The sequence below is a fragment of the Plecotus auritus genome, assembly GCF_963455305.1.
Source record: "Plecotus auritus genome assembly, chromosome: 7".
Taxonomy (NCBI): Eukaryota; Metazoa; Chordata; class Mammalia; order Chiroptera; family Vespertilionidae; genus Plecotus; species Plecotus auritus.
In genome coordinates, this window is record NC_137774.1 from 27822775 (window position 1) to 27847845 (window position 25071).

The 25071-nt window shown below is 45.8% G+C and overlaps 1 protein-coding gene across 1 annotated transcript; it reads right to left on the reverse strand.

Moving 5' to 3' along the window:
* Positions 1-4154: 4154 nt before the first annotated feature.
* Positions 4155-24818, reverse strand: PCTP (phosphatidylcholine transfer protein). Its single transcript, XM_080679238.1, has 6 exons — positions 24613-24818; positions 13292-13409; positions 10691-10770; positions 7600-7771; positions 6671-6738; positions 4155-5535 (listed from the first exon to the last, which is right to left on the reverse strand). Exons 1-6 carry the CDS (start codon positions 24754-24756, stop codon positions 5470-5472), a joined length of 648 nt encoding a protein of 215 aa, XP_080535364.1. The 5' UTR covers positions 24757-24818; the 3' UTR covers positions 4155-5469.
* Between the last annotated feature and the right edge of the window lie 253 nt (positions 24819-25071).

Consider the following 25071-nt stretch of genomic DNA (forward strand, 5'->3'; position numbering starts at 1 on the left):
ACCAGTTGGGGGAAGGGAGGATCTATCAGGAAGGAGTGCAGATAAAGAAACTTTGGAGAGAAAGGACCTGCTTACATTTTTTTTTTTTTTAGGTATTTCGTTTTCCTTTCCCTTTTCTGGCTCCAAATTGGCAATAAAATATAACCTGTAGACACACCAGCCAAGACAGCCCTTCACAAAGAAGGGACCTTCGTTCTTTAAATGAAGGGCCCATGGGAACCTAGAATACCCAAAAAGGATGTTTTGGGGGAAAATACTGAAACGGGAATTTTTAGGGGTGAAAAGGACAGATTTTTAGGAAATTTTTGAAATTAAGAGGACCATGGAAGAAGCACAGGGCTGCAGAGCAGCAAAAGGTATATTTCCATAGAATAGGAGAGCTCAAAAGCTGCAACAGGTACATTTCCATAGAATGAGGGAGCTGGAGAGGAGAAACCAAGATGGCGGCATAGGTAAACACCTAAACTGCTGTCTTGCACAACAATTTCAAAACTACAACTAAAAGACAAAACGGACATCATCCAGAACCACAGGAAGGCTGGCTGAATGGAAATTCTACAACTAGAAGGAAAGAGAAAAGCACACTGAGACTCAAAGGAGCTGCAGGAGGCAGAGATACAGAGACGCGCGCGCAGAGAGGGCAGGCAACTGAGTGCGTGGCTGGCTTTCTCAAGCAGGAGGGAGACAAAAGCTCCCGACTGTGCTGAACTCCAGTTTCAGGCGAGACCCTGGGGACCCAGACTCATATGGGGTGAAACTGGACTGTCAGGAAAGAGAAAAGCACACTGAGACTCAGAGGAACTGAGGAAGGCAGAGGTACCGAGGCATGCACGCGGAGAGGGAGGGCAACTGAGTACATGGCTGGCTTTCTCAAGCAGGAGGGAGACAAAAGCTCCCGAATGCACTGAACTCCAGTTCCAGGTGAGACTCTGGGGACCCAGACTCATTCAGGGAGAAACTGGACTGTCTGGCAGTGGGAGGAAATCGAGGGCGGCTTTCTCTCAGAGGTACTTGCAGTGATTACCACGGGATAGTGAGACACAGGGGCCTATTAGGGCAGGGCTGAGGGGAAACCAATGCTGTCTGCTCCACCCTGAGACTCCGCCCCATCCAAGCTGAGCACAGAGGCTTTTACAAGTCTTGTCTCATAAGGGTGTCTCCAGCACAGAAGTTCTCCCAGCGTATACACAGCTGATCCTCACAGTCAATTGGCCTGGAGGTCAATTCCTCCCAGTGATACCAACAACATTCAAGGCTTAACTACAACAAGACTGTGCACACAGCCCACAACGGAGTGCACCAAGCGTGTCCACCTCAGGTAACTGGGGAGGCTGAGCCACTGGGCCCTATAGGACACCTAGCACACAAAGCCACTCTATCAACTCAGGGAAGCAACCAAAATGCGGAGACAAAGAAACAGGTCACAAATGAAAGAAATGGAGGAAAGCAAACAACTGGATATAGAGTTCAAAACCACAGCTATAAGGTTTTTCAAGAATTTTCTAGAAAAGGCCAATAAATTTAGCGAGACCCTCGAGGATATGAAAAAGGACCAAATAGAAATTAAGCATACACTGACTGAAATAAAAAATATTATACAAAGATCTAGCAGCGGACTAGAGGATCGCAAGAATCAAGTCAAAGATTTGTAATACAAAGAAGCAAAAACATTCAACCGGAAAAGAGAAAAGAAAAAAAGAATCCAAAAATATGAAGACAGTGTAAGGAGCCTCTGGGACAACTTCAAGCATACCAACATCAGAATTATGGGGGTGCCAGAAGAAGAGAGAGAGCAAGATACTGAAAACCTATTTGAAGAAATAATGACCGAAAATTCCCCCCACCTGGTGAAAGAAATAGACTTACAAGTCCAGGAAGTGCACAGAACCCCAAACAAAAGGAATCCAAAGAGAACCACACCAAGACACATCATAATTAAAATGCCAAGAGCAAAAGACAAAGAGAGAATATTAAAAGCAGCAAGAGAAAAACAGTTAGTTACCTACAAGGGAGCACCCATACGACTGGCAGCTGATTTCTCAACAGAAACTATGCAGGCCAGATGGGAGTGGCAAGAAATATTCAAAGTGATGAATAGCAAGAACCTACAACCAAGATTACTCTACCCAGCAAAGCTATCATTCAGAATTGGAGGGCAGATAAAGAGCTTCACAGATAAGAAAAAGCTAAAGGAGTTCATCACCACCAAACCAGTATTATATGAAATGCTGAAAGGTATTCTTTAAGAAGAGGAACAAGAAAAAGGTAAAGATAAAAATTATGAACAACAAATACATATCTATCAACAAGTGAATCTAAAAATCAAGTGAATAAAAAAATCTGTTGAACAGAATAAACTGGTGAATAGAATCAGGGCCATAGAAAGGGAGTGGACTGACAATTCTCAGGGGGAAAGGGGTGTGGGGGTGCGGGAAGAGACTGGACAAAAATCGTACACCTATGGATGAGGACAGTGGGAGGGGGTAAGGGCAGAGGGTGGGGTGGGAACCGGGTAGAGGGGTGCTATGGGGGGAAAAAAGAGGAACAATTGTAATAATCTGAATAAAGATTTATTAAATTAAAAAAAAAAAGAATGAGGGAGCTGGAAACAGCAGGTCTATATTTACAAAATAAAGGGAAGGAAGCCCTTTATCCAGAAGAAGAAGATTAAAGTCCAAAGGGAATAGGAAAACAATAAGGAGGGGAGGAAAAACCTCACACGTCCCATGTGAGGTTCGACCTTTGAGCCCAGGAGTTACTATAGTAACCAGTCTAAGGGAATAGTGACCAACCAAAGGGGATATCAAGGCACAAGGATCTGTAGCCTTTATAAGCCATAGGGAAAAGGAACTCAGTGAGACTCTTCCCCTTCCCCACGTGGGAGTCTGTACTTGTTCTTCAATAAATTTCCACCTTTGCTATACAACCTTCTCTCTGTGGATTCATTCTTCAACTCCAGTGGACAAAGAATCCAGGACATCCTGCCCAGGGGAACACTGCATATTCCAGTCCAAAAATTCTGCTTCAATAACTTGACTTGAATTAAATTACTAAATATTAAATTATTACTTAATGTAATCAAATGAAACCTGCACGTTGGATGGGTTTGCCTCCTCTCCTGGGTGTCATTTGGTCAATCTCCTCTCAATCACGGATTCACTCACTCAGTGACCCTCCGAGTGCCTTCTGTAGCCGACTCTAGAAGGCAGTAACCAAAGCCACATCACTGTTTCTATTCACAAGATACTAGTGTCTATTTAGAGCCACAGACATGGGGAAAACAAGTGAAACACGGTGCTAGAGGAATGGCAAAGCATTTGTAACTTTCTAATTCCAAAGGGGGCATCCAGCCCCTGTGGAGAGGCGTACCCCGAAGAATCTGGGGAGCCTCGAAGCACCAGCTCTATACATTTTGTGCTTCTGGCTCAGGGGTTCTCAACTTCCCGCATAACCTCACATGCCAATGTTGTATAGGACTGTCTTCTCCAAATTAGCAAGCATACTTACCAAAGAATCAAAACTCTACTAGTTATAGCAAACTTTGTGACTTTTCTAACTGCCTTACCTAGAAACTCAGTATTCTTAATATTCTCACAGTTCTTAGCAAGGTATGAAACTGTTTAAAACTGTGGTTTGCATACCATTTCCTGTAGATTCTCTGCTCAAAGGCTAAAATCTCAGTGCTTGTGTTTCAGTGGCTCTATACATAAAATTTCAACTTGACCTTTTTAACATAAGGCACTTTAGTTTATCATTAAATCCCAGCTACACTCAGGATAATGACATTTTAATGATACGGTGATGAAGTATCACTTAGTTGCATAATTCTATCCATATGACAATGACTGGGGTAGGTAGGGTTAGGCACATGGTTTAAAGGGAATCATGGGATGGTGTGGGTTTAATGGAAAGAAATGTTCTCTCTCTCCCTCTTTTGGCTCAGCATGAGCCTGGAAAGATGCAAGCCTACCTTTTGCCGTTAGCAGCAATCTAGCCACCAAATAGAGCCCAACTTCAAAAATAACTTGAAGAAGAGAGCTGAATTATAACGTCAGTTTGAGCACCTGTATCAACCCAAACCTGAAGCCATTCTTCACGTGGCCTTGCAGGTAAGTGAGCCTAAAATTATTATTATTGTTTTTGTTTGTTTGTTTAAGTCCATGAGTTCGGTCAGATGTGACTTGTAAACCAAAGAGACCAAATGGATTCATTCTCACAAAAAGAACCAGCTAGGAAGGAAGCTGCACACAGGATAAATAGAAGCCACTCTGTATTTATTTGGTATTCAATCACTTTCCTTCCCAGAGAGAAAACGTATAGTCTGAGATATCCATTTTAATAAACCCCTGGCTTCTGGCTTTACCTCCTGAATGTAGGTTGATGCCCGTTCATCAAGGTTGATACCGTCACACACAGTGCTTAAACGTTTTCTCTGAGATCATCAAGGCTGTGTCACAGGGTATCTGGCCTAACCAAAATTCAGGAGAAAACATAGAAATCTTTGGGTGGTGGGAAGAGGCAGACAACTTGGGTAGGATTCCTGAGAAAAAAGTACAGAGTCAACCAAGCCACTCGTTAATATTTCCCTGGCTGTGGACCATGATCCTGTCAACATCTGCAAACGTTCCAGATGGGAAATTCATCGTATTGCCTATAAGGACACTTTATCACAGGGCTGTGTGCAAAGCATCTTGGCTTTTGCTAACTACCAGAGCCATCGGGATGCCTCCATTTCCAGTAAAATGAAGAGCTAGTGAGGTGTGGCCAACCTCTCCCCAGTGGCATATGGGATAGAGAAACACCCAGACATGGGTGATGAGGAAAAAATGGTTGTCACATCATAGTCATATGCTTAGTCAAGCCTACAGTGTTTTTCAAATCAAAGCAGCTTGTGATCCCCCAGCTGTGGATGGGCAGAGACTTTTATTGGAATATCCCCTCACACCCCAGCCAAATCAAGTCACCAGACCTAAGGCAAAGGGACATCAACACAGCCTTCCAGTCTTGGCGCACTGTGAGACGACCCTTCAGGGAATGCAGCTTCCAGCAGCCCCTCCGGAGTCAGAAATCCAGTTCCGGGCAGGAGCCAGCTTGCCTGGAAAGGGCATTCTTACTAGTGTGTGTTTTTTTTGTTGTTGTTGTTGTGGCTTCTCCACCCACCCATCCCTTTCCAAAGGCACAATGGAGTGATTGTGTTCCCTACTGAGGACTTCCCTTTGGAAAAACAAACAAGCAGAAGTTTCCCTAATCTGACGCACACATTCAGCCGTGGAAGGAGGCAGCCAACGGGTCCCAGGGCAGGGAGAGTGGGAAAGGAAGCCGGGCGTCAGGCACACACGGAGGCTGGGGCCGAGCTGGAGAGTGTGCCGGCCTCTGAGGACGGGAAAGCGAAAGGAAGGCCGAGCGTCCGTGGGTTGTGGCTCTTCCGCAGACGTCGGTCCATGGGTACAAGGTTCCCAAGTCCCTTCCTTAGGTTTTCTGGAGGTAGATCTGACAGGCTTTCGCCAAGTCTTTCAAGAAGTTAGGGACTCCATTCTGCAAAGCAAAGGAGACTGTCACGTCTAGGTTCTCACAGCAACCACCCCCGATTCCTTGGCATGTGGCTCAGGTAGACAAAGGCGACTCGGGGAAGAATGTAAGACAACAGGGCCTGGACCGGATTTCAAGTTGCCACAGACGATGGCGAAAGGTGAGATCCAGGGCGCAGGTGAGACTATACGACAGAGGCCACTGTTGCAAGACACTGCCTTATACTTTGGCTTTTGCTAATGAAAAGCTAAGACATTTCTGAGACAACATTTCTTGAAAAGAAAAAGAAAGCACGGGAGTTGGGATGGGGCTGGGTTGTTCAGCTCCTCTGAAGAAGTGGAAGGACTCGCTTTGCAGAATTAGAGACTGGTGAGGATTTGGGGACATGAGGCTGGATATACTATTGTTTAGTGAGTGTTAACCATTGTGCAAGACTTTCCACAAACCTTGTCTTATCTACTCCCACTCTATGAAGTAGGTAATATCCAGTCCCTTTTAAAAGGGAAAAACCTCGATGGCTTCCATCAATTACACAGAGCAGAGCCTGGATTCAAATTCACCTGGGTTTGACCCAAAGCCTTTGAGCTTTGTCACATTCCCAGGGGGTCTGTTGAGCCCTCCAGCCAGTTAGTAAGACTTGTACACAGCAGTCTGAACAGTCCCCGTGAAGCCAGGCTCCTAGGCAGTCTCCAGTGATCGGGACGACCACTGTGGTTCACTCTCCTTACAGAGCAACAGAGCAAAATCACAGGAACAAAACTGGAGGCTTTCCCCAGGCGTGGAGACGTCAGGCTGTCTCCCCAGCCAGGCCAGCTCCTCCGTAAGCAGACACAGGGTCCAAAGGCACCATTGTCCGCACGGGGAGCAGGCTATTGTCCCGAGGTTCCAGAGAGTGATCCTGGCGGGGTCTCAGGGCACTAGCAGGGAGGGGCTGGCATTCCAGCTAAGGATTCTTTGTCTTTTGCCCCAGCTCCATCCTGGGTGTTGGCAACCCCAGTCCTAACCGTGGTCACTCAACCACGCTGCTTCATAAAAGAGCCTCATTAGGCCTGAGACAGCGTGTCTCTTCGGCCTGACAGCCCCACGGGCTAAGTCAACATTTGTCAAACACACTTCCCCCCTCTGCCTCCTGGGATCTCACCTTGGCGGCCCAGTTAATGAGCCAGGACGGAATTTGGCCACCTGGGTTATCGAAGTAATACATGAAAACTAGAGGGGGAGAGAAAGCAGGAGTCAGCAGGAGAAAACAGGTTAGAAAGGTACGGCCGCAAACCCTGGGAACCTCCCCACTTCAGATTCAGACCCAGAAGGAGAGCAGGGAGGTAACATGTAACTCGGGTGGATTCTCTCCTCGGCCTTGTCTTCCAGGCCATTTATATGTAAACATTTTTGAAAACATAGTCAAGGTACATTTTGCTGCTATTTATTAAGTACCTGGCAAGTGCCAGACACTTGGATAGAGTCTCATTATTTCTCCATTCACTAACCTAACGATCGTAAGGAGTTGGTGAAATTAAACCCCAGTGTATACAGGGTAAAATGGAGACTAAGAAGTGTGGGTTGACTTGTCAAGGTGACAGATCTAACAGGCATCAGAACTATGGCTTGGATTTTGCCTCCAGTTCAAGGTCTTCTCATGCCAGTAGGGCAGGTGGCCATGTGCCCCACGCTCTGTCCCATCTCTTCTCATGGTTTGAACTCGAGGTAGGCAGGCCCTGAGACTCTGGGTTTTTGCTGAGGAGGAGCTATGTCCCCCGAAACATTCCTATGGACTCTTTGCCCCACCCACAGGACCCACCTGGAGTCAATTCTGAGCCCTCTGGTGGACTCTGGTGTTCTATTTCATCTGGACAACAGTCAGTAAAGAATGGATTGGGTCAGATTTAAACATCCACCTTGCACTCTAGCCAAGTTTCTGGGATGAACTGAATCTCTCCCGATGTTTGTCTTGCACCCCTGCCCATTCTCTGACCTCAGGGAACGAGGATCATGCATTTACATGCCTCACCATCAGCGTGCCCTTCGCATGGGCGGCCCTGGCCGGTGCGCCGACATGCACCCTGGCTTTACCTCTGCTCCCCTTCTTGCCATCGCTCTCAATCGCCAGGCTCTGCTTGTACCCCTTCACCCGGATCACGCCCGGCCTCTCAGCAAACTCTGGCACGGAGGTGCTCTGGGCCAGGACCACGTAGATCTTCCGTCCTTCCACGTCCAGCTCTCGCCGCTGCCGGATGTAGACATACTGCAGTGCCAGTCAAGGCGTGACATCACACCAGCATCTCAGATGGGCAGAAGGAAAGCACCCCAAGCCAGAAGCCAAAGGAGGGGGTTCTGTTCTTCCCATGGTCTCCCTGGAACTGTTACTTCACCCACCTGCCCATCTCCTTACCTGCACTGCAAGATTGTGCCTCGTACCACCTGGTGCATCATGTGAGCGCTTGCATTACCCAGCTGTGAACCATTCCTTGCTGCTTTTAATTGGGCAGGGAAACCACTCCTTTCTCTAAGAAGGCACTGGGAGATAGCAGAGGATTGATTGCTTGTCAGCTGTGTAATCCTGGCTTATTTACTCAATTTTTCTGAGACACAGTTTCTCTATGTGGGAAAAGGGAGGACCATCTCCCAGCAGGCAGGGTTGGTGGGGGCATTACAGGAAGACTGGAGCAGAACAAGCACTCGACAAACATTCCAAGTCATTCCGTTTTGTCCTGACTTCCCCCAAAGCTCTAAGTACTGACCTCTGTGCACAGAGGACAGTCAAGCAATGTACTTACAACTGGTGATCGTAGGAAGGCACTGAATTCCTGAATATTTAACTCTGAGTTAGCACTGGTTCACCAAGAATGACAGTTATTTCATCACAATAAACATGGAACAGCCACTATGCCGATAGCACTCTTCTAGGGAAGATCATTAAATCCTAAGAAATGAGAAGTCACTACTTATTAAGCCCTTACCATGTGCTTTCCCTATAGCATCTATTTTGATCCTGACAAATCACCGTGAGTTCAGCACAAGTACCCCGGTCTAACAGATGACATTACACCAGAGAAATAAACATGCCCCAAGTCCCACCACCCAGCTGAAGTGATGAAACCTGAATCAGAACCCAGATCTGGCTTCAAAACCTATTTAGACTTTCATAGATGGATGGGCTCATCTCTTTGCCTATATACTTTCAAATGACAGAATTTTAGATTTAACACTAGAAGTAATTAAATGCCTAAGACAATTTAAAAAAATCACTCTAAGTATAACCCAGTTGCACTTAATGTAATAGCAAAAACCACAGCCCCATGCACCTCAGAGTCTCAAAAGCATCCACAGTTGTCCCACTCATCACTCAGGCATCCTGAGTGATGGTCTATTGCTCTCCGTCTCTAAATCATGAGGAGTAAAGTTCTCAAATGTTTTAGGGAAGAAATGATGTTGTTTTGGCTCCGGATCTCCTCTCTCCCACTTCAGAGCAAATATTGCCCCACTTTCTCCCACAACTTACTCAGCTCATGTGATCGATGTCACCTGACACTCCACTGAGGAAAAATTAACTTGATACACATATTGATTAAAATTTGGCGGTTGGGAGGTCCAGCATGCCACAGAGCCTATGACTGGAGAACAACCAGTTCACTGAGGCCCAGGGACCCAAAAGGCCTTTTCCAAGGTCACACAGCAAACCAGAGCATGGCTGCATACACAGCCTGGGCTCTTTCTCTCCCAAATGAATGTTCTTTACCACTGCACTATTCTCTGTTTTCAAAATTTTAACAACCCTTATTAGAGAGACATATATGCATATAGAAAGACTAAAAACAACAACAACTCATGGGATCGTGTGGCATGGGAAAGCCAATGAAATAAAAGTTTAAGGAGTCCTGAGTATTCACCCCTGTGAATACGTAGCCAGCAGTGTCGCTGTGAGGTCAGAGAGGCAGGACCATGGCCTGGTCGAGATCACCATCTCTGAAGACAGCTGGACCTGGTCCCAAACCTGCCTTTTCCACCCACCAGCTGTGTGAACCTGAGTCAAGTTCTGAACTTATCTTTGCCTCAGTTTCCCTCACTGTGAAATGGGGATGATGATGCCCGTTGACTGATGACTCTTGTCGGCAAGATTAGAGAAAACCACATAAAATCTAAGGGGTTAAGTAACCCACAATTTGCTGAAATACATGCCATGTGTAATGTAAGCTATCTAGCAGGATGTGGGAACTGTGGCAAAAAATAAACCCTTATGGAGTTTAAAATCTAGTTGGGGGCCAGGTAGACACAAAAACACACACAGACAAAACACAAAGAACACACCCACACACTCCCTCTCTTTTTAGGGAATAATTATTTAGGAACCAACCGACTTATAGAATGTTAGGGCTAGAAAAGATCCAGTGATCACATAATTCAGTGGTTTCCAAAAGTTATGTTTTAATCCATGAGCCCAGTTGCTCAAAGGATCTTATGTGAAAATTCAGTGTGTGAAGTGCTCAGCTGCTGTGATTAAAGAGAAAGCTTGCCTGTCAGTCATCCTACCCCCACACTGCTCACCCAACAAATTTCCATCCCACCCTCCCAGGCAAGTTCTAAGTGAGCTTCTTAGAACCTCGGAGTGGCAGCTCAAACTCCCCACATTCCATTCAACTGCATCATAAGATACATAAGGAAACGGAGGGGAAGAAGCATACATGCAGTGTCCAGAGCTAAGAGTGATGGAGGGACCACTGTGGGGTCCATAAAACATGAGGAGTATGAGGAAAGCTGGAAGTGTGGGGGCTCTAGTCTCCACTCTGCCACTAATCACCTGTACGGATGCCTCTGTCATTTTACCTCTCTCTAGATTGGGGAGTGTGTTAAACTTGATTAAAAGGTCTTCCCAAGTCCCCAATTCTGTGGCCCAACAACTTCAAGCCCTAGAAAACATCTCAGGGAAGTAGAGGCTGCCCTCCAGTGACCACAGTTACAGACGCTCCACGTGGTCAGGCCCAGAGATCCCACTCTGAGGTCTCCAAAAGCTGCACAGGGTGCAATAACAGCTTTTAGCAGATGCTTCTGCAAGGATCAAAGACAATGTTGTCTACACTTGCTGGACATACCACCATTGGGCAATGGCCCTGGTGCCCAGCAACCCTTAGAAAGCTGAGAAACGGTGCCCTTTGGGAAAGGATACATCCCTGTTGGACATGGGAAAAGGGTACTTCACTTCCCAGTAGACCACAGTCTCGCCGTTGCATTCTTTTTCATAGAGTTCTAAGGAGAACAGAAGAAGTTAATGCATCTGGAAGCCTCTTTGGTTTCAATTAACATGAAGCCTATGTAGGATGACCTCGTAGAACATGATAAACCATTAATGCATACAGCACAGAATTCTAAAAATATCAGGCCCGTTCATTACCACTGAAAGCTTGTTGCCTAAGGGCACGGTCCAGCAGATATAAAAGCAGAGTCAACATCAAAGAACCCAACAACAAAACTTGTCTATCTCAGAGCAAAAACAAGATTCTCAGCTAGGAAGCAATGAATCACTCACTATCCAGCAGGCAAGAATAAACCTTCAGGTTTCAAGATCAGGGTAACCACCAGATGTCACTAGAGTACCAACAATTTTGCTTTTAAGACCTTTTTTCCCTCTAGATTTTAAGACATGACCACTGGCTCAGGACTGAGTTGCTTAGTCTATCACGTTTAGCTGGGAATAAAGGTTCTGGAGAAGGCAGTGTCCTTCCTGGACAAAGAGAAAGTGGCATAACTGTGGCGAAGTGTCTTGCTTCTCTCCCATATTTCTGTGCACTATACCACAGCTGCAGTGACCAAATCTCCTGACTAACCCATCGTGCTATGGTGTGCAAACAGCGGCCGCTCTTGGAGGGAGGTAGCAAAGGAATTCGAAGATATGTATCCCCTCTCACTCCAGCTGTACTGCAAACATCTCCCTAACGTTTAGAGAGGAAGCCAAGCCAAGGGTGCCTTGAGAAGCAGATGAGGGAAAAACATATTATTTAACTCAGTTTTTGAAAGAAAACCTAATAAAGCACTTGCCCAGCCACTGGTGCCCCAGGGATTGAAGACAGACCTTGAAAGGAAGGGAAGAGGTGGACACCTGTTGCTTTCCCATGCTTGGAGTTGACTCCCCATTCGTGGACTAGCATCTCAATGCTCCTTCAGGGCATCACCTCCCCCTCCTTCCCAACTATGTGGTTTAAGCAGAACTGGCTCAGCATTAATCCCAGGGCTGGGAAAGTGGCAAGACATGGCCATGGGGGTTAGTTCAGGGAGGTGCCTCTGGCCAGGATCTTAGCTTGCCACTCGATCGGGTTTAAGCTGAAAAGTGGCTTAGTAAAGGCTCTCATGGAGCTCACAGAATATCCAGGAGGACCAGAGTTAGGTTTAGACCTCAGGATTGTTCCAAAGAAGCCAGTCGGGTGGACCAGACACCATGGCGTGAGAACCAAATGTCAGAAGCTCTGCAACTGTCTGCCCAAAGTCAGGATGCCTTTGCTGGGACCATCACCGGAAAATGGATTCTGCATGCTGCCTGCTTCCTCACATTGCTCTCTCTCAAACTGAAGACACATGTGCACCTTATGGGCCACTTCAGTCACATGACTGGAATGGCTGCTAGGGAGACTGGGACAGAGAAAACAGTTTGTCCCTTGGATGGGTGAGCATCACAATTCCCCCTAGATATGAAGCACATCTGAAGACAGTAAGTGACCCAAAACCATGAGAAAGGTCCACAGGAAATAAGCACGTGGTCCATGCTGAGCCGATGAGAGCCAATCCTGGGCTCTGGCTGCCAGCAGCAGGAAGTGGGATTCTCGTTCCTGTTCCTCTGGGGTTAGTCATATGGTTACTTATGAGCCTGGATCTTCTGGTGGCATCTTTGCATGACATAGGAATCTGCCTGAGGATTTGGGCAGAAAAACGGAGTCAAAAGATGGAGAAGTGATTCAAGTATTGGATGCAGCTCTCCTGGAAGCCAGACACCCGTGGAGTTTTCAATGCCATGAACCAGTAAACTTTTTCCTTTTCTTACACGGGCATTCGTTAGCATTTTTGTTACTTGCAACCAGGACATCTGACTACAAGGGTCTTTCAGAGTCTGTGTGCCCCTTGGCAACTCCGTAGTTCTATGCCACTGTGACCGAGATGGCAGAGGTCTCTCCCAGCTCTACGGCAGGGGGATCCCCTGTTTAATGCCTTTCATAACTTCATCACCCATAGGGAACAATCTAAGGACTGCAGACTGGCAGCCAGCCTAGGCCTTGGGGATCTGAACCCTCTTCCCACCCTTACTCCAGATTCTGCTACCCAATTGCTCACAATTGGTACATATCATGCTGTTTCACGCCTTCCTGACTTGACTCATGCTGTTCTCTGGGCCTGGAATGTCCTTGCACCACTCATCCATCCCCTTACCCTAACTTCCTCATATATAGTATTCTTGTGTTCAACTTCCAAAACAAAGCTTGGACACCACCTCCTCCAAGAAGCCTTCCATGATGCGTAGGTATACAGATGACAACCAACTTACAGAGACAACAGAGTGGCCCTCTGAGCAAACTGAAAAGTGGATCAGAAAGTATGCAAAGAGCAAGTCCTAGGAATAGCAAAGGCACATTTCAGCCCAGCACTTAAGACGTTTATGCCAAACTTTAAAATGAAACATAATAAAGTAGAAATTAAACCTGTTGCTTTCTGCTTGGTAGAATAAATAACAATAGATTCTACTTTCTAGTTGACTTTTTAAAAAACAGTAGGTGTTACTCACCTTTAACATATTGGTCCCACTGTTTTCTGTAGCCTAAGTCCATATACACATCCGCGAGCAGAGCCGGCGGGCAATCCTCCAGAATACCGAAGACTTTATACTCATATAGTCCCGTCTGCTGCAGAAACAGAACAGGAAGAAATAACCTATTGGTTCCCAAATTGCGAGACAGCTGGATTGCACAGCATATGAACAACAGCTGAGGCTGGGGTTCATGCCATACCATTTATTGAGCCCCTTTCTGTCGTCTTGGTGACATGATGATGAAGCAGATGAGGCCCCTGCTCCCCTGGGTCTTAAATTCGGCAGGAGCATTGGTGGTGGTGTTAGCTACCAACAGTATCCAGCTAATGTAAACAGGCACCAAGAAGGGGCATGTGACAAATGAAGCTGGATTCGGAGAAGAGGGGTCCTAAATAATTAGGTGGTCAGGGAAGGTCTCTATGAGGGATGACCTTTATCAGAACCTCTTGTCCAAAATATTAGAAGGAGCTGTGTGTGGGAGGATGAGGAAAGACCATTCCTAGTAGGGGAAGGCCCTCAGGTTGACAGATTGAAATGCTCAAAGAGCAAAAAGTCCAGGGCTCTCGAGAATTGTGGTGCCCAGGGAGTGGTAGGAGTCAAGGCCACAGAGGTGGTGGGACTGGGCCCCTAAGGGATTTGTAAACCAGTGTAAGTGTTAACTATTTTGTTCTAACTGCTATGAAAAACCAAGGAATGACTTTAAACAGGGTATGGCTTTAGAAGGATGACTCACTGCTTGGTAGAAAAGAGATCCTAAGAAAGTTAGAAAGTGGTTTAGAAGACAGTGCCATAGTCCAGATAAGAGAAGACAGTAATCTGAATGGGGTGGTAACAACAGTGATGGGGAGAAGTCAGTGACTTAGGGATATATTTTAGAAGTCATGTCAACAACAATTGCGGTGGGGACAGACAGGCTAAGGGAAAGAGAAAGCAAATAAATTGAGGATAACTCTCAGAACCTTTGCTTGAACAACCAGGCAAATGGGGAGCTCCTTTTTGTAAGAAAAGAAAAAAACTTGGGAAAGAGGTCATTTGTGGGCTGTGAGGTAATCAAGGGTTCCACCTTGAGTTTGAGATGCTTATTAAACATCCAAGTAGGGGGTGTCATATAGGCAGCTAGCATTCAGGGGACAGGTTACTATTTTAGATTCCACGGGGCCTAATGAACCCAACACACTGGTTTATCAATTCTAAGACAGAATTTGTCAACACTGCTTCTTTTTTATATAAAAGACTTGTGCATAAAAAGAAAGAAACATCAGTTGCAGATCATATTCGTCCCTTTTATTCAGGAAAAAGAAGTTTCTAGATTCCAAAGTCCAAGAACCCTTGTCTTCGAGGGTACTGGGCTAGAGTTGGCCACTACACATTTTCACTCTCCGTACAATGGCAACTTGAAGTTCCTAACCGTCACCTTGCCTAAAGGCTCTAATTTGAAGATTAAACCAGTGGCCCTTAAATGTCAATGCAAAGGCAAACAAACAGAAAGCAAGCCTTTGGAGCCACTCAACTTCCATGTGCTAACATAATGTTATTGGGTGATTATGCCTAAGTGAAGCCATCCTCTTCAACACCATGCTGGAAACTCGTGTGAAGTCAAGGGGGTAAGCATGGAGAATCTTTCCAGACATCGTGAGGCTTGTTCAAGGGTCTCCTAGCTCAGGTGGCATAACCCGGGGGTGAATAACCCAGTTTAGGAATCGCAGGCATATATGAAAGTACCTGGCAAGAAATAGAAGGCCAAATTGCAACGAAATTCAGAAGGATTTTCCAGCTCCAGAAGTATGTGGCTTTATACCAAGAGTTTCCTGTCATCAAGTGACAAACTAACAGACCTGAATTCCCTACATGCTGTGCCATGGATGCCCCAGTGGAAGGACAGACCTCAGGAGAAACCTCTCCTTCCTGACCCCGCCCCTCACACTCACATATGGAAAGGTAGTGAGGGTTTACCCATAGCATGCATTTAGACCACATGTGTTTTCATCACTGTCGGAAGGAAGACAATTAGCTCCTTGTTCAGGAATATTGGGGGCCCCATTTTCCACACAGGCTGAGCAAAAGGGACAATTATGTCTTGAGATCATTATCTCCCCAACCTGACATGAGTTAGCTTTGGCTATCTGGATAAATTAAGACAAACTGTTTCCTTAAACTGGCTCCTGGCCCCTCCTGAGTGGCACCACAGCCCTAGTGACCTCAGTCCTATACAGAAAAGAAAACAGAAGCCCTCCAGGAAGAAGAGAATAGAATGATGTGATTGACGTGAACACCAAAGAATGAGCTATTGTGACGGCTTCCTTTAAACACTCCCTTCGAGGCAGCACTGAGAAAGGCCAGACCTCACAGGAACAAGATACTTGGTAACACCTTTCCTAGTCTAGCAATAGAAAGTTCTTTTCGAGTGCTGGGTGGCCCCACCCATTGTCCTGGGTCAAAACACTTTTTTCACCCATTATTTCTTTTTTAAAAAAGGATCTCAGCACATATACTCACGTTTTTATTTTGTCTTTTAAAAAATACAGTGAGCCCTAGCCGGCTTGGCTCAGTGGATAGAGCCTCAGCCCCGTCAAGGGCACATGCCTGGGTTGCGGTCTCGATCCCCAGTAGGGGGCGTGCAGGAGGCAGCCTGATCAATGATTCTCTTATCATTGATGTTTCTAAATCTCTCTCCCTCTCCCTTCTTCTCTGAAATCAATAAAAATACATTTTTTAAAAATATAGTGAATTTTTTAGCATTGTAGAAATAATTCATATTCATTATAGGAAAACTGGAAAATGCCAAAAATAATGAATAAAAATGGTATGTGACCCCCCCATAATTCATAAATACCTATTGGTAATATGGGACACATTTCTTTTAAGTAAATAAATACTTCTCTATGTTACAAAAATAGTAATAATGGTATAAACAGCTGTGTTCTTATTTTTAACAATATTATATTGAAGCTATGGAGAGATCACACCTAACTTATTCTTTTAAGTTATTTCTGTTTCCAAATATTTTCACAAATATAAATACTGCTGGAATAATCTATTATTTCATACAGACCAAATTGGTCCATAATTCTAACTTTTTCATTAGGAAAGCTTCCTTAGAGATAAATTATGTTAACATTTTAAGGTTCTTTATACTTTATATAAATGTTTAAGAAAATTTATACCAATTTATACTCTCCCCAGTAGCAAAGGATCACCTCACCAGGACTGGGTACCACTGTTTGTACAATTTGACAGATAAAAGTACAAATCTTAGCTTAATTTGGGCAAAGTTTTACTATTGATTGAGCTCCTTAAAAGTAGAGATATAAACTCTCTATAACATTTGTTGTAGTTACGTTTCTAAGCTTCCTAACATTTCAATAAATTAATACAAATGAGTTTACTCAAAAGGTTTTAAACCATAATGAAGAATGGCTCCATTTTTTCAATCACACTGGAAAACAACACACTATCTACTTGTCTAATGCTCCATTTATAAAACATTTAACTTCCTACACTTCACATAGTAAAAGAATTATTCAGTGGTAGAGCTTCAGTCAATATTTAGTGTGCGATACAGTTACCAGAAGAAGACAACCCCTTCTTTCTTGCTAAAAGAACACAGTCAACAGAATTGTAATACTGATGGCTGATGTCAGATGGATACGAGCCTTCTCAAGGTGATCACTTTATAAGTTATATAAATGTCTAATCACCATGCTGTACACCTGCAACTAATATAATATTGTATGCCAACTATAATTTAAAAAATTTTAAATTATAAAAAAACAATTTAAAAAAAAGACTCACATTATAGTTAAGAAAAAAAAGAACCCCCACCCTGGCTGGTGTGGCTCAGTTGTTCAATTTCCTGTCAAGGAAATTGACAGGAAATTGAACAACTTACACCGAAGGCTTGCAGGTTTGATTCCCAACCCCAGTCAGGGCGTGTGAGAGAGGCAACCAATCGATGTGTCTCTCTCACATCGATGTTTCTTTCTCTCTCTCTCTCTCTCTCTCTCTCTCTCTCTCTCTCTCTCTCTCTCTCTCTCTTTCCCTTCCACTCTCTCTAAAACATATTATTTAAAAAGTGAAAAGTAGACTGGTAGAATAGCGCTGATAAGATATGAACATTTACAGGGAAATATGATTATGTGTAATTTCATCACAACAGTACAAAAGTATATAAGTATTGCTTAAATGCGTGGCCAAGGAAGAGAAGTGAGAGATAATGGACCCTGTCAATGAACATTAAATAGAAGTATATTTAAGTTTACATAGAGAGAGCTACAACTCCACACACTCTTTTATAGAAAGTGCTGCCTCCTTCCACTAAGTAACTCAGGGAAAAAAAAAAATCTTGCTGGGACCCACCACGTCCTTAGCCTTGAGAAGAAATCAAACTCGGACTGGCTTTTTGGCTTGAAAAGTGCTTCCTTTGGTGACCTGTCAACAGCACTGCAACAGCTATGCACTTCGTATTTGAAGTTTTCCCATCACTTGGACCTGCTACCCATTATTTCAATGATGCCAGCGATTGTTTCTCGCAGCACGGTGCTGTTTCCAGACTTATATTCATTATCTCATGTGCTCTCTAACATAGCACTGATTGCCATATACACTGAGTGGCCAGATTATTATAATCTCTGAATGCATAATAATCTGGCCACTCAGTGTATATCCTATATAATAAAAGGCTAATATGCAAATTGTCCCCTCGACCAGGAGTTCGGCCAGCAGGCAGGCCAGCCAACTGCCCATGTCCCCTCCCCCCGGCCAGGCTGGCTGGACCCCACCCATGCACGAATTCATGCACCAGGCCTCCTCTAATATATATATATATGTATATATATATTTAGAGAGAGAGAGAGAGAGAGAGGGGCCAGATTATTATGCGTTCAGAGATCATAATAATCTGGCCACTCAGTGTAGATAGAAACATTGGTGTTGCCTCTGTCTTTATACAAAGAACTGAAGTGAGGCTAAATCATGTGCCTGAGTCCTACAGCTAGTACTTGGGACAGAAAGAAGGTGACACCGGCTCCTCCTACTGCCCACAATGCCTCCTTCTTTAGCTCTACTCTGTCTAGACCACTGTTGCAGACCACATGCTAATGCTTAAGGTAAACAAGACCCATCACATAGCATATTACAGCCAGAAGGGGCCTCAGACCCTTTATGTAAAAGATGTCAGTGACTTGCCAAGCGTCAGTCAACAACACTGTTGGTGGCAAAGCCTGGATGGGAACCTGTTCCTTCCGGTCCCCAAGCCAGTGCTTCTGCCCCAGACCACCCATGATGGACCTCCCACGGAGATGCTCCCCTGAGTCCCTAAGCCCAGTGTTTGTCCAATGGGCCTCCAACTACCCCAAGAGGTACTTTTTAGATGCTGCTTCTGGGGGGTTCAGATAAGGACCAGGAAAAGCTGGGAATGGAGAAAGGATGAATATTATCACTTTCAACGGAGCAGGGCTGTGCTGTCTTTCTTTAGGTTATTCCAAAGAGTCATGAAAATACAGAAAATTGTAGCCAGAAACTACAGCCTGGTGCTTACGGCAGGGGCTCGGAGGCACAGCAGGCATAGCGTCTAAGCTCTCCCACCGACTGGCCTTGCTCTTCTCAGCGGCCCAGTGGGTCTAATGAGAGTTCCTACCTAAGGACATGACTATGACAATTAAATTAGATGATCCGCCTAAAGTTCATCACATAAAAAATACTTTCGATATCACTTTCATTAACAAGGTCAGTATGACACTCTTCCAGACTGAAGAACTCAGGATTCAGAACTGCAACATAATGCATGTTTTTAGGAAAACGAATATCTACGGAGTACCTACTCCAAGCAGGCACTGTGCTTAATGATTAATAGCCACAATAATCCCTCGAAGTCAGCATGTTATTATCTCCACTTTATAAACAAAAACCTGGAAGTGGGGGCAGGGGGGGTTCGGCCACTTACTACTAAAATCACTGATTTTTGAGATGCCCTGGTATTCTGGCTAACTGGTCTCCATATCAAGCTGCTACATTTCTTTCTTTCTTTTTCTAAAATATATTCTTATTGATTTCAGAGAGGAAGGGAAGGGAGAAGGAGAGATAGAAATATCAATGATGAGAGAGAATCATTGATCGGCTGCCTCCTGCATGCCCAACACTGGGGATTGAGCCCACAACCCAGGCATGTGCCCTGACTGGGAATTGAATCATGACCTCCTGGTTCATAGGTCGACACAGCCACTGAGCCACGCTGGCCAGGCAAGCTGCTACATTTCTTAGCAACGGTTATTCAAATGCCTGCAAGAAAACTGTTCAGTTTCTTTTCTCTCGCATTCACAGGGTTAACATATGTTGAGGAACAGAACTGTCAATAATGGTACACGTATTTATCCTAAGCATAATAAATTCTGTAAGAGCTAACATGTGTATACATGAGAAATATCAAAATGTCACAATGTTTGCATTTGACATTGCGGTTCCCATGGAGAAGCAATCCCTGGTGGACCCCCAACCCCTCTACCCACCCCTTAACTGACTTCACTCGTTCTCTTCAATTTATGGTGTTTATCTGCATTTACATCACTAACTTCCAGACAGCCTTGATGAATCCCATTTCCCTAATCCTGTAAGCACACCCTGGACTGTGCACTGGATTTTCTTTGCTTTTCACAGAAGAGCTCATTTCTATTCCTCGGGGGGACAGGAAACCTCCCCAGCCTACGACTGTGGCAGCTGTCCAACGCCAGCCACTCTGGCAAGCAACAGACTCAGATGGTATGAAAAGTGAGCATTTCTCACCAGAGAGAACCAGTTCTAATGGCAAGAGCTAAAGCTACAGCTGCCACTGGGAAGTGTGTACCAAGACTGTGTGGAGACAATGAGCTAAGTCTGATTTACTAGTTTAGATCTCTCTAAGGAAGCAGGGTAGGTTTCATCTCTTAGGATTGCAGATAGCTAGGTAGAATGATCATGAGAGGTAGCTTACTAAATACCACACTGGGCTGAATGCTTCACATGGGTTAGCCCACTTAATCCACAAGGCTAACAGGAGATACACCAATTTTTCAGACAAAGAAACAGAGGCTTAAAGAAGTTGTGAGAAATAACCTGGGAAAGGCAAACCTTTTGAGAAAAGGTAGAGACAGGAGGTAGATTGGTGGCTGGGAGTGGGAACAAGGTGACTGCAAACGAGCAAGAGGTTTCCTGTGGGAGCAACACAACTGTTCTAAAATTAGATGGTGGTGAAGGTTGCATAACTGCATACATTTACTAAAAATCGCTGAATTGTACTTAAAATAAGTGGATTTTATTATTTGTAAACTAGAGGCCCAGTGCACGAAATTCATGCATGGGGGCGGGGGTTGTCCTTCAGCCCAGCCTGCACCCTCTCCAATCTAGGACCCCTTGAGGAATGTCCGACTGCCCATTTAGGCCCGATCCTGATAGGATCGGGCCTAAATGGGCAGTCGGACATCCCTCTCACAATCCAGGACTGCTGGCTCCCAACTGCTCGCCTGCCTGCCTTCCTGATTGCCCCTAACCGCTTCTGCCTGCCAGCCCGATCACCCCCTAACCACTCCCCTGACAGCCTGATTGATGCCTAACTGCTCCCCTGCCAGCCCGTTTGCCCCTAACTGCCCTCCCCTGCAGGCCTGGTCACCCCTAACTGCCCTCCCCTGCAGGCCTGGTCTTCCCTAACTGCCCTCCCCTGCAGGCCTGGTCCCCCAGCAACTGCTCTCCCTTGCAGGCCTGGGTACCCCCCAACTGCCCTTCCCTGCAGGCCTGGTCCCCCAGCAACTGCTCTCCCTTGCAGGCCTGGGTCCCCCCCAACTGCCCTTCCCTGCAGGCCTGGTCACCCCCAACTTCCCTCCTCTGCTAGCCTGGTCACCCCTAACTGCCCTCCCCTGCAGGCTTGATCACCCCCAACTGCCCTCCCTTGCAAGCCTGGTCCCTCCCAACTGCCTTCCCCTGCTGGCCATCTTGTGGTAGCCATCTTGTGTCCACATGGGGTCAGTAATCTTTGACTGCATAGGGGCAGCCATCTTGTGTGTTGGAGTGATGGTCAATTTGCATATTACTCTTTTATTAGATAGGGTAGAGGCCTGGTGCATGGGTGGGAGCCAGCTGGTTTGCCCTGAAAGGTGTCCTGGATCAGGGTGGGGGTTCCCTTGGGACGTGGGGTGGCCTGGGCGAGGGGCCTGTGGTGGTTTGCAGGCTGGCCACACCCCCCCAGCGACCCAAGCAGAGGCCCTGGTATCTGGGATTTATTTATCTTCTATAATTGAAACTTTGTAGCCTTGAGTGGAGACCTTGGCTGGCCAGGGTGTGCGGAAAGCTTGGCTTCCTCCATCACCGGGGGCAACCCAAGCCTCCTGTTCACTCCGTGGCCGCAGCCATCTTGGTTGGGTTAATTTGCATACTTGCTCCTGATTGGCTGGTAGGCGTGGCTTGTGGGCGTAGCAGAGTGATGGTTAATTTGCATATTACTCTTTTATTAGATAGGATGACATGTCAATAAAGTTCATATAAATGATCCCTCCATAAATAAGAGAGTTTATAAAACTCACCAAAGGTCACACAACTAATGAAGGCTGAGCGTGGGCATGAAGCCAGTGATCTGACAGTGGAGTCCATGGTCTATGATACGGACTCCATTGTCTCGGAACTCTCTGAACACATCATTAGATAAGTCACAAGCTGTCTGAGTGCCTGTGGCTATATATAGGGTCACCCTATAATTTACCATTCCAGTTGGCACACTTTTGAGAGTGGCAGTTGTAAAAATTTTCTCCGGGACAATAGGTGTAAACTGGGCCTGTGTGGGTATATTGGGACATTATCAGTAAATATAATTTGAAAGTATATCAAGCATCTTATCCAACCACAATGGTATGAAACTAGAACTTAATTATAAGAAAAAAACTGAAAAACACACAAACACATGGAGGCTAAATAACATTTATACTAAACAATGAATGAGTTAACAACAAGATCAAGGACAAAATCAAAACATACCTTGAGACAAAGGAAAATGAAAACACAACAACCCCAAATCTATGGGTGTTCATAAGAAAAGATTTACTAACTAAAGCTTAGAAGGAATTCTCTTGCGGGAGGGAGGTACAGGATGGGCGTCAACCTGGAAAACAAATGAGGCTTTAGCAAAGTGGGCCAGGCAGCAAATCATGCTGGATGATGCTAAAGGCCTGTAAGGGTTCTAGGAAGGAGCTGGTGTGTAGCCTGAGCCAGTAGGGCCTCCACATTTTAATACAGATGGAGATCAAAATGGCTAGGGGCAATGGCCCTCCATCCTGTCCACTGAGGCTCAATGGCACACCTCTGGGAATCTTATGATCCTCCAAACTTGTGAAAGCTCGCTAATTTACATCAATGTACCATGACTGTCTTCATCCCCAGAACAGGTGGGAATAAGACATATAGAATGGTTAGTAGGGATAGGAACTGTCTAAATACCACTCACGCCCCCCCTACAGGAGAGAAGTGGTCCCTGCTACATAACAATACACCATGGAAACAATACACAATACAAAGCCAGTCACTCTGTCTCAGCTTATAGGCAATGGATACTATGGGATAAAAGATAAAAAAGCAAAAAAGCACAGGCCCATGGGGTAGGGAGTATGGGTGACTAGAGGGCAGGAGCAGTATGCATGAGTTATGGGAGATAAAGCTGGAAAGATGAGTTAAGACCAAACTAGTTCATGGTGAAGGCCTGGGGGGAAAAGTGGAGGGGGGTTGGAAGAGGTCCATGTGGGGAAAGGGGGACATATATAATACTTTCAAATATAAATATTAAAATATAATAATAATAATAACATTTTTTAAAAAAAGACCAAACTAGTTCAGGATAACCTGAGGGCCTTCCTTCAGAGAGGCACTATGGAAGCATATTTATGACACAGGACTAGAGCAAGACAGCTGAGTTCTGATTCCAGTAACTTAACCTTTCCATATATTCATTTCCATACATACATGTAAAAAAAAAAGAAGTATAATCATAGCACCTAATATTAGGGGTGATGTGAGGATTAAGTACCTGCAAAGACTTAAACAGTGCTTGGAACATAAGAAAGCATGAAATTTATTCGCTGTTACAATAGTTATTATTAATTCTGCAATCAGTAATGCCACTGAAACGGGAGTGATAAGATCATAGCCTCTTGGGTGTTTGGACTGTAGTGTGTAGGATGGAAAGCTGGGGAACTGGTTAAGAGGTCACTGCAATTCTAGGTGAGACGTGCCATGTATAGTGACAAACATGTAGGGAAGTAAAGGGAAAGGAAATGGGCCCTATGTCAGATATGTCTGAACAATCGAATGGACACACTTTGGCAAATGCCTGGATGTGGCTGGTAAAGGAAAATGGAATAATCTGAGAGAAGATAAACGGATCTTGTCTGAAAACTTGTCCAATTTTGCACCAAGGTAACTGTTGAAATTTCCCTAGGAAATTAATTCTGTCTGCTCTAGACCGTGAACTTGCTCACCTTGCTACACCCAAAGGTGTATGTAGCAAGACATCCAGAGCTCCTCCCTGCTCTAACACTATAATACTCTGGTCCTCTGCCAAGAAACCTGGATTTCACTTACCTTGCCTAAGGATGACCTTTAACCTACTTGTCATGAACTGCTATTACACAGAGCAACTGATGACAGGGCTCAGGTGCAATACGATCCTCCCACCTGGATGGCTACTTGTTCCAAAGGCCTGCAGGAACGCCTGGAGATCTGCTTAATAACCAACTCCATTCCTCCAAGGCCTTCAGTGAATCTTTCCCTCTGAAGCTTCAGACTAAAGTTATTAAGTGCAACTTACAAGGAAGGGGCAGCAGCCAAAAGAAGCAGGTCACTGGAACGGCTAGAGTTGATAGTAAGTCCCTCCTCAGCGACACTCCTCTCCCCACACACCAGCCACCCTGCATATCCAGTCTCTGAAAAGTCCTTTCTTTTCCACCTAGATTCAAACCCAAGGATATTCCCCACATACGCACACCCCTGGCACCCACTCCGGAGGTGCATGAGGCTAAGAATCAGCAGACCCACGTTTTAACTTGACAGTTAACTTCTAACAGACCACACCCCCGTGGGGCCTCAGTCCTAAGGCTGAATTCTGATGACCTCCCCACTCCCAGAAACTGGACAAAGTCAGCTGGAGGCACCGCCCCAGCGCTCGCTCCTCCCAGCTCCAGAAGACCCGCCCGGGTCCGGATTTCCGCGGCTGCAGTCCCTGGGTTCCCCCGGAAAGGCTGGCCCTGGCACGCGGCAGCCCCGCGGTCCTCCAGCAGGCAGGCCGCTACCTGGTCCAGCAGCCGGTAGATGCTGATGCCCAAGGTCTCCATCATTAGCTGCCATTCGGCCCCGGCCAGCGCGGGCTGCTGGAGCTCGGCACAGGCCTCCCGGAACTGCTCCTGGGAGAAGCCACTGGCCATAGCAGGGTCCATCCTCCCGCAGCCACGACTCCTTCGCCAGCGGGAGAGGCCGTCCAAAGGCTGGATGTAGGTTCGGGGGCGGGGCGGAAGGGAGGCCCAGCGTGATTGGCAGGGAACAGAGAAGTAATGGAGGGGAAGGCGGGACTTAGTGGAGGGATGAGTCTAGAATGGGGTGGCCCCAGGAAGGGGCGGGTCTATAGAAGTGGGCGGGGCTAAGCAAGAGATGAAGGCAGCTAAAAAAAATAAAATGAGAAAAACTGGATTTGAGCTAAGGAAAGATGCGGGGGTGGGGGGGGGGGCGGGGGCGGCTATGGAAATGGGGGCTTA

What these genes read in the sequence shown, in the direction of transcription:
- PCTP (XM_080679238.1), bottom strand. Translation starts at nt 24,756, where the DNA reads ATGGACCCTGCTATGGCCAGTGGCTTCTCCCAGGAGCAGTTCCGGGAG. An exon ending in GTGGGACCAATATGTTAAAG is followed by an intron (nt 10,771 to 13,291) that starts GTGAGTAACACC and finishes TGTTCTCCTTAG; the next exon opens with AACTCTATGAAAAAGAATGC. An exon ending in TTCCCATGTCCAACAGGGAT is followed by an intron (nt 7,772 to 10,690) that starts GTATCCTTTCCC and finishes CTGGCACTGCAG; the next exon opens with TATGTCTACATCCGGCAGCG.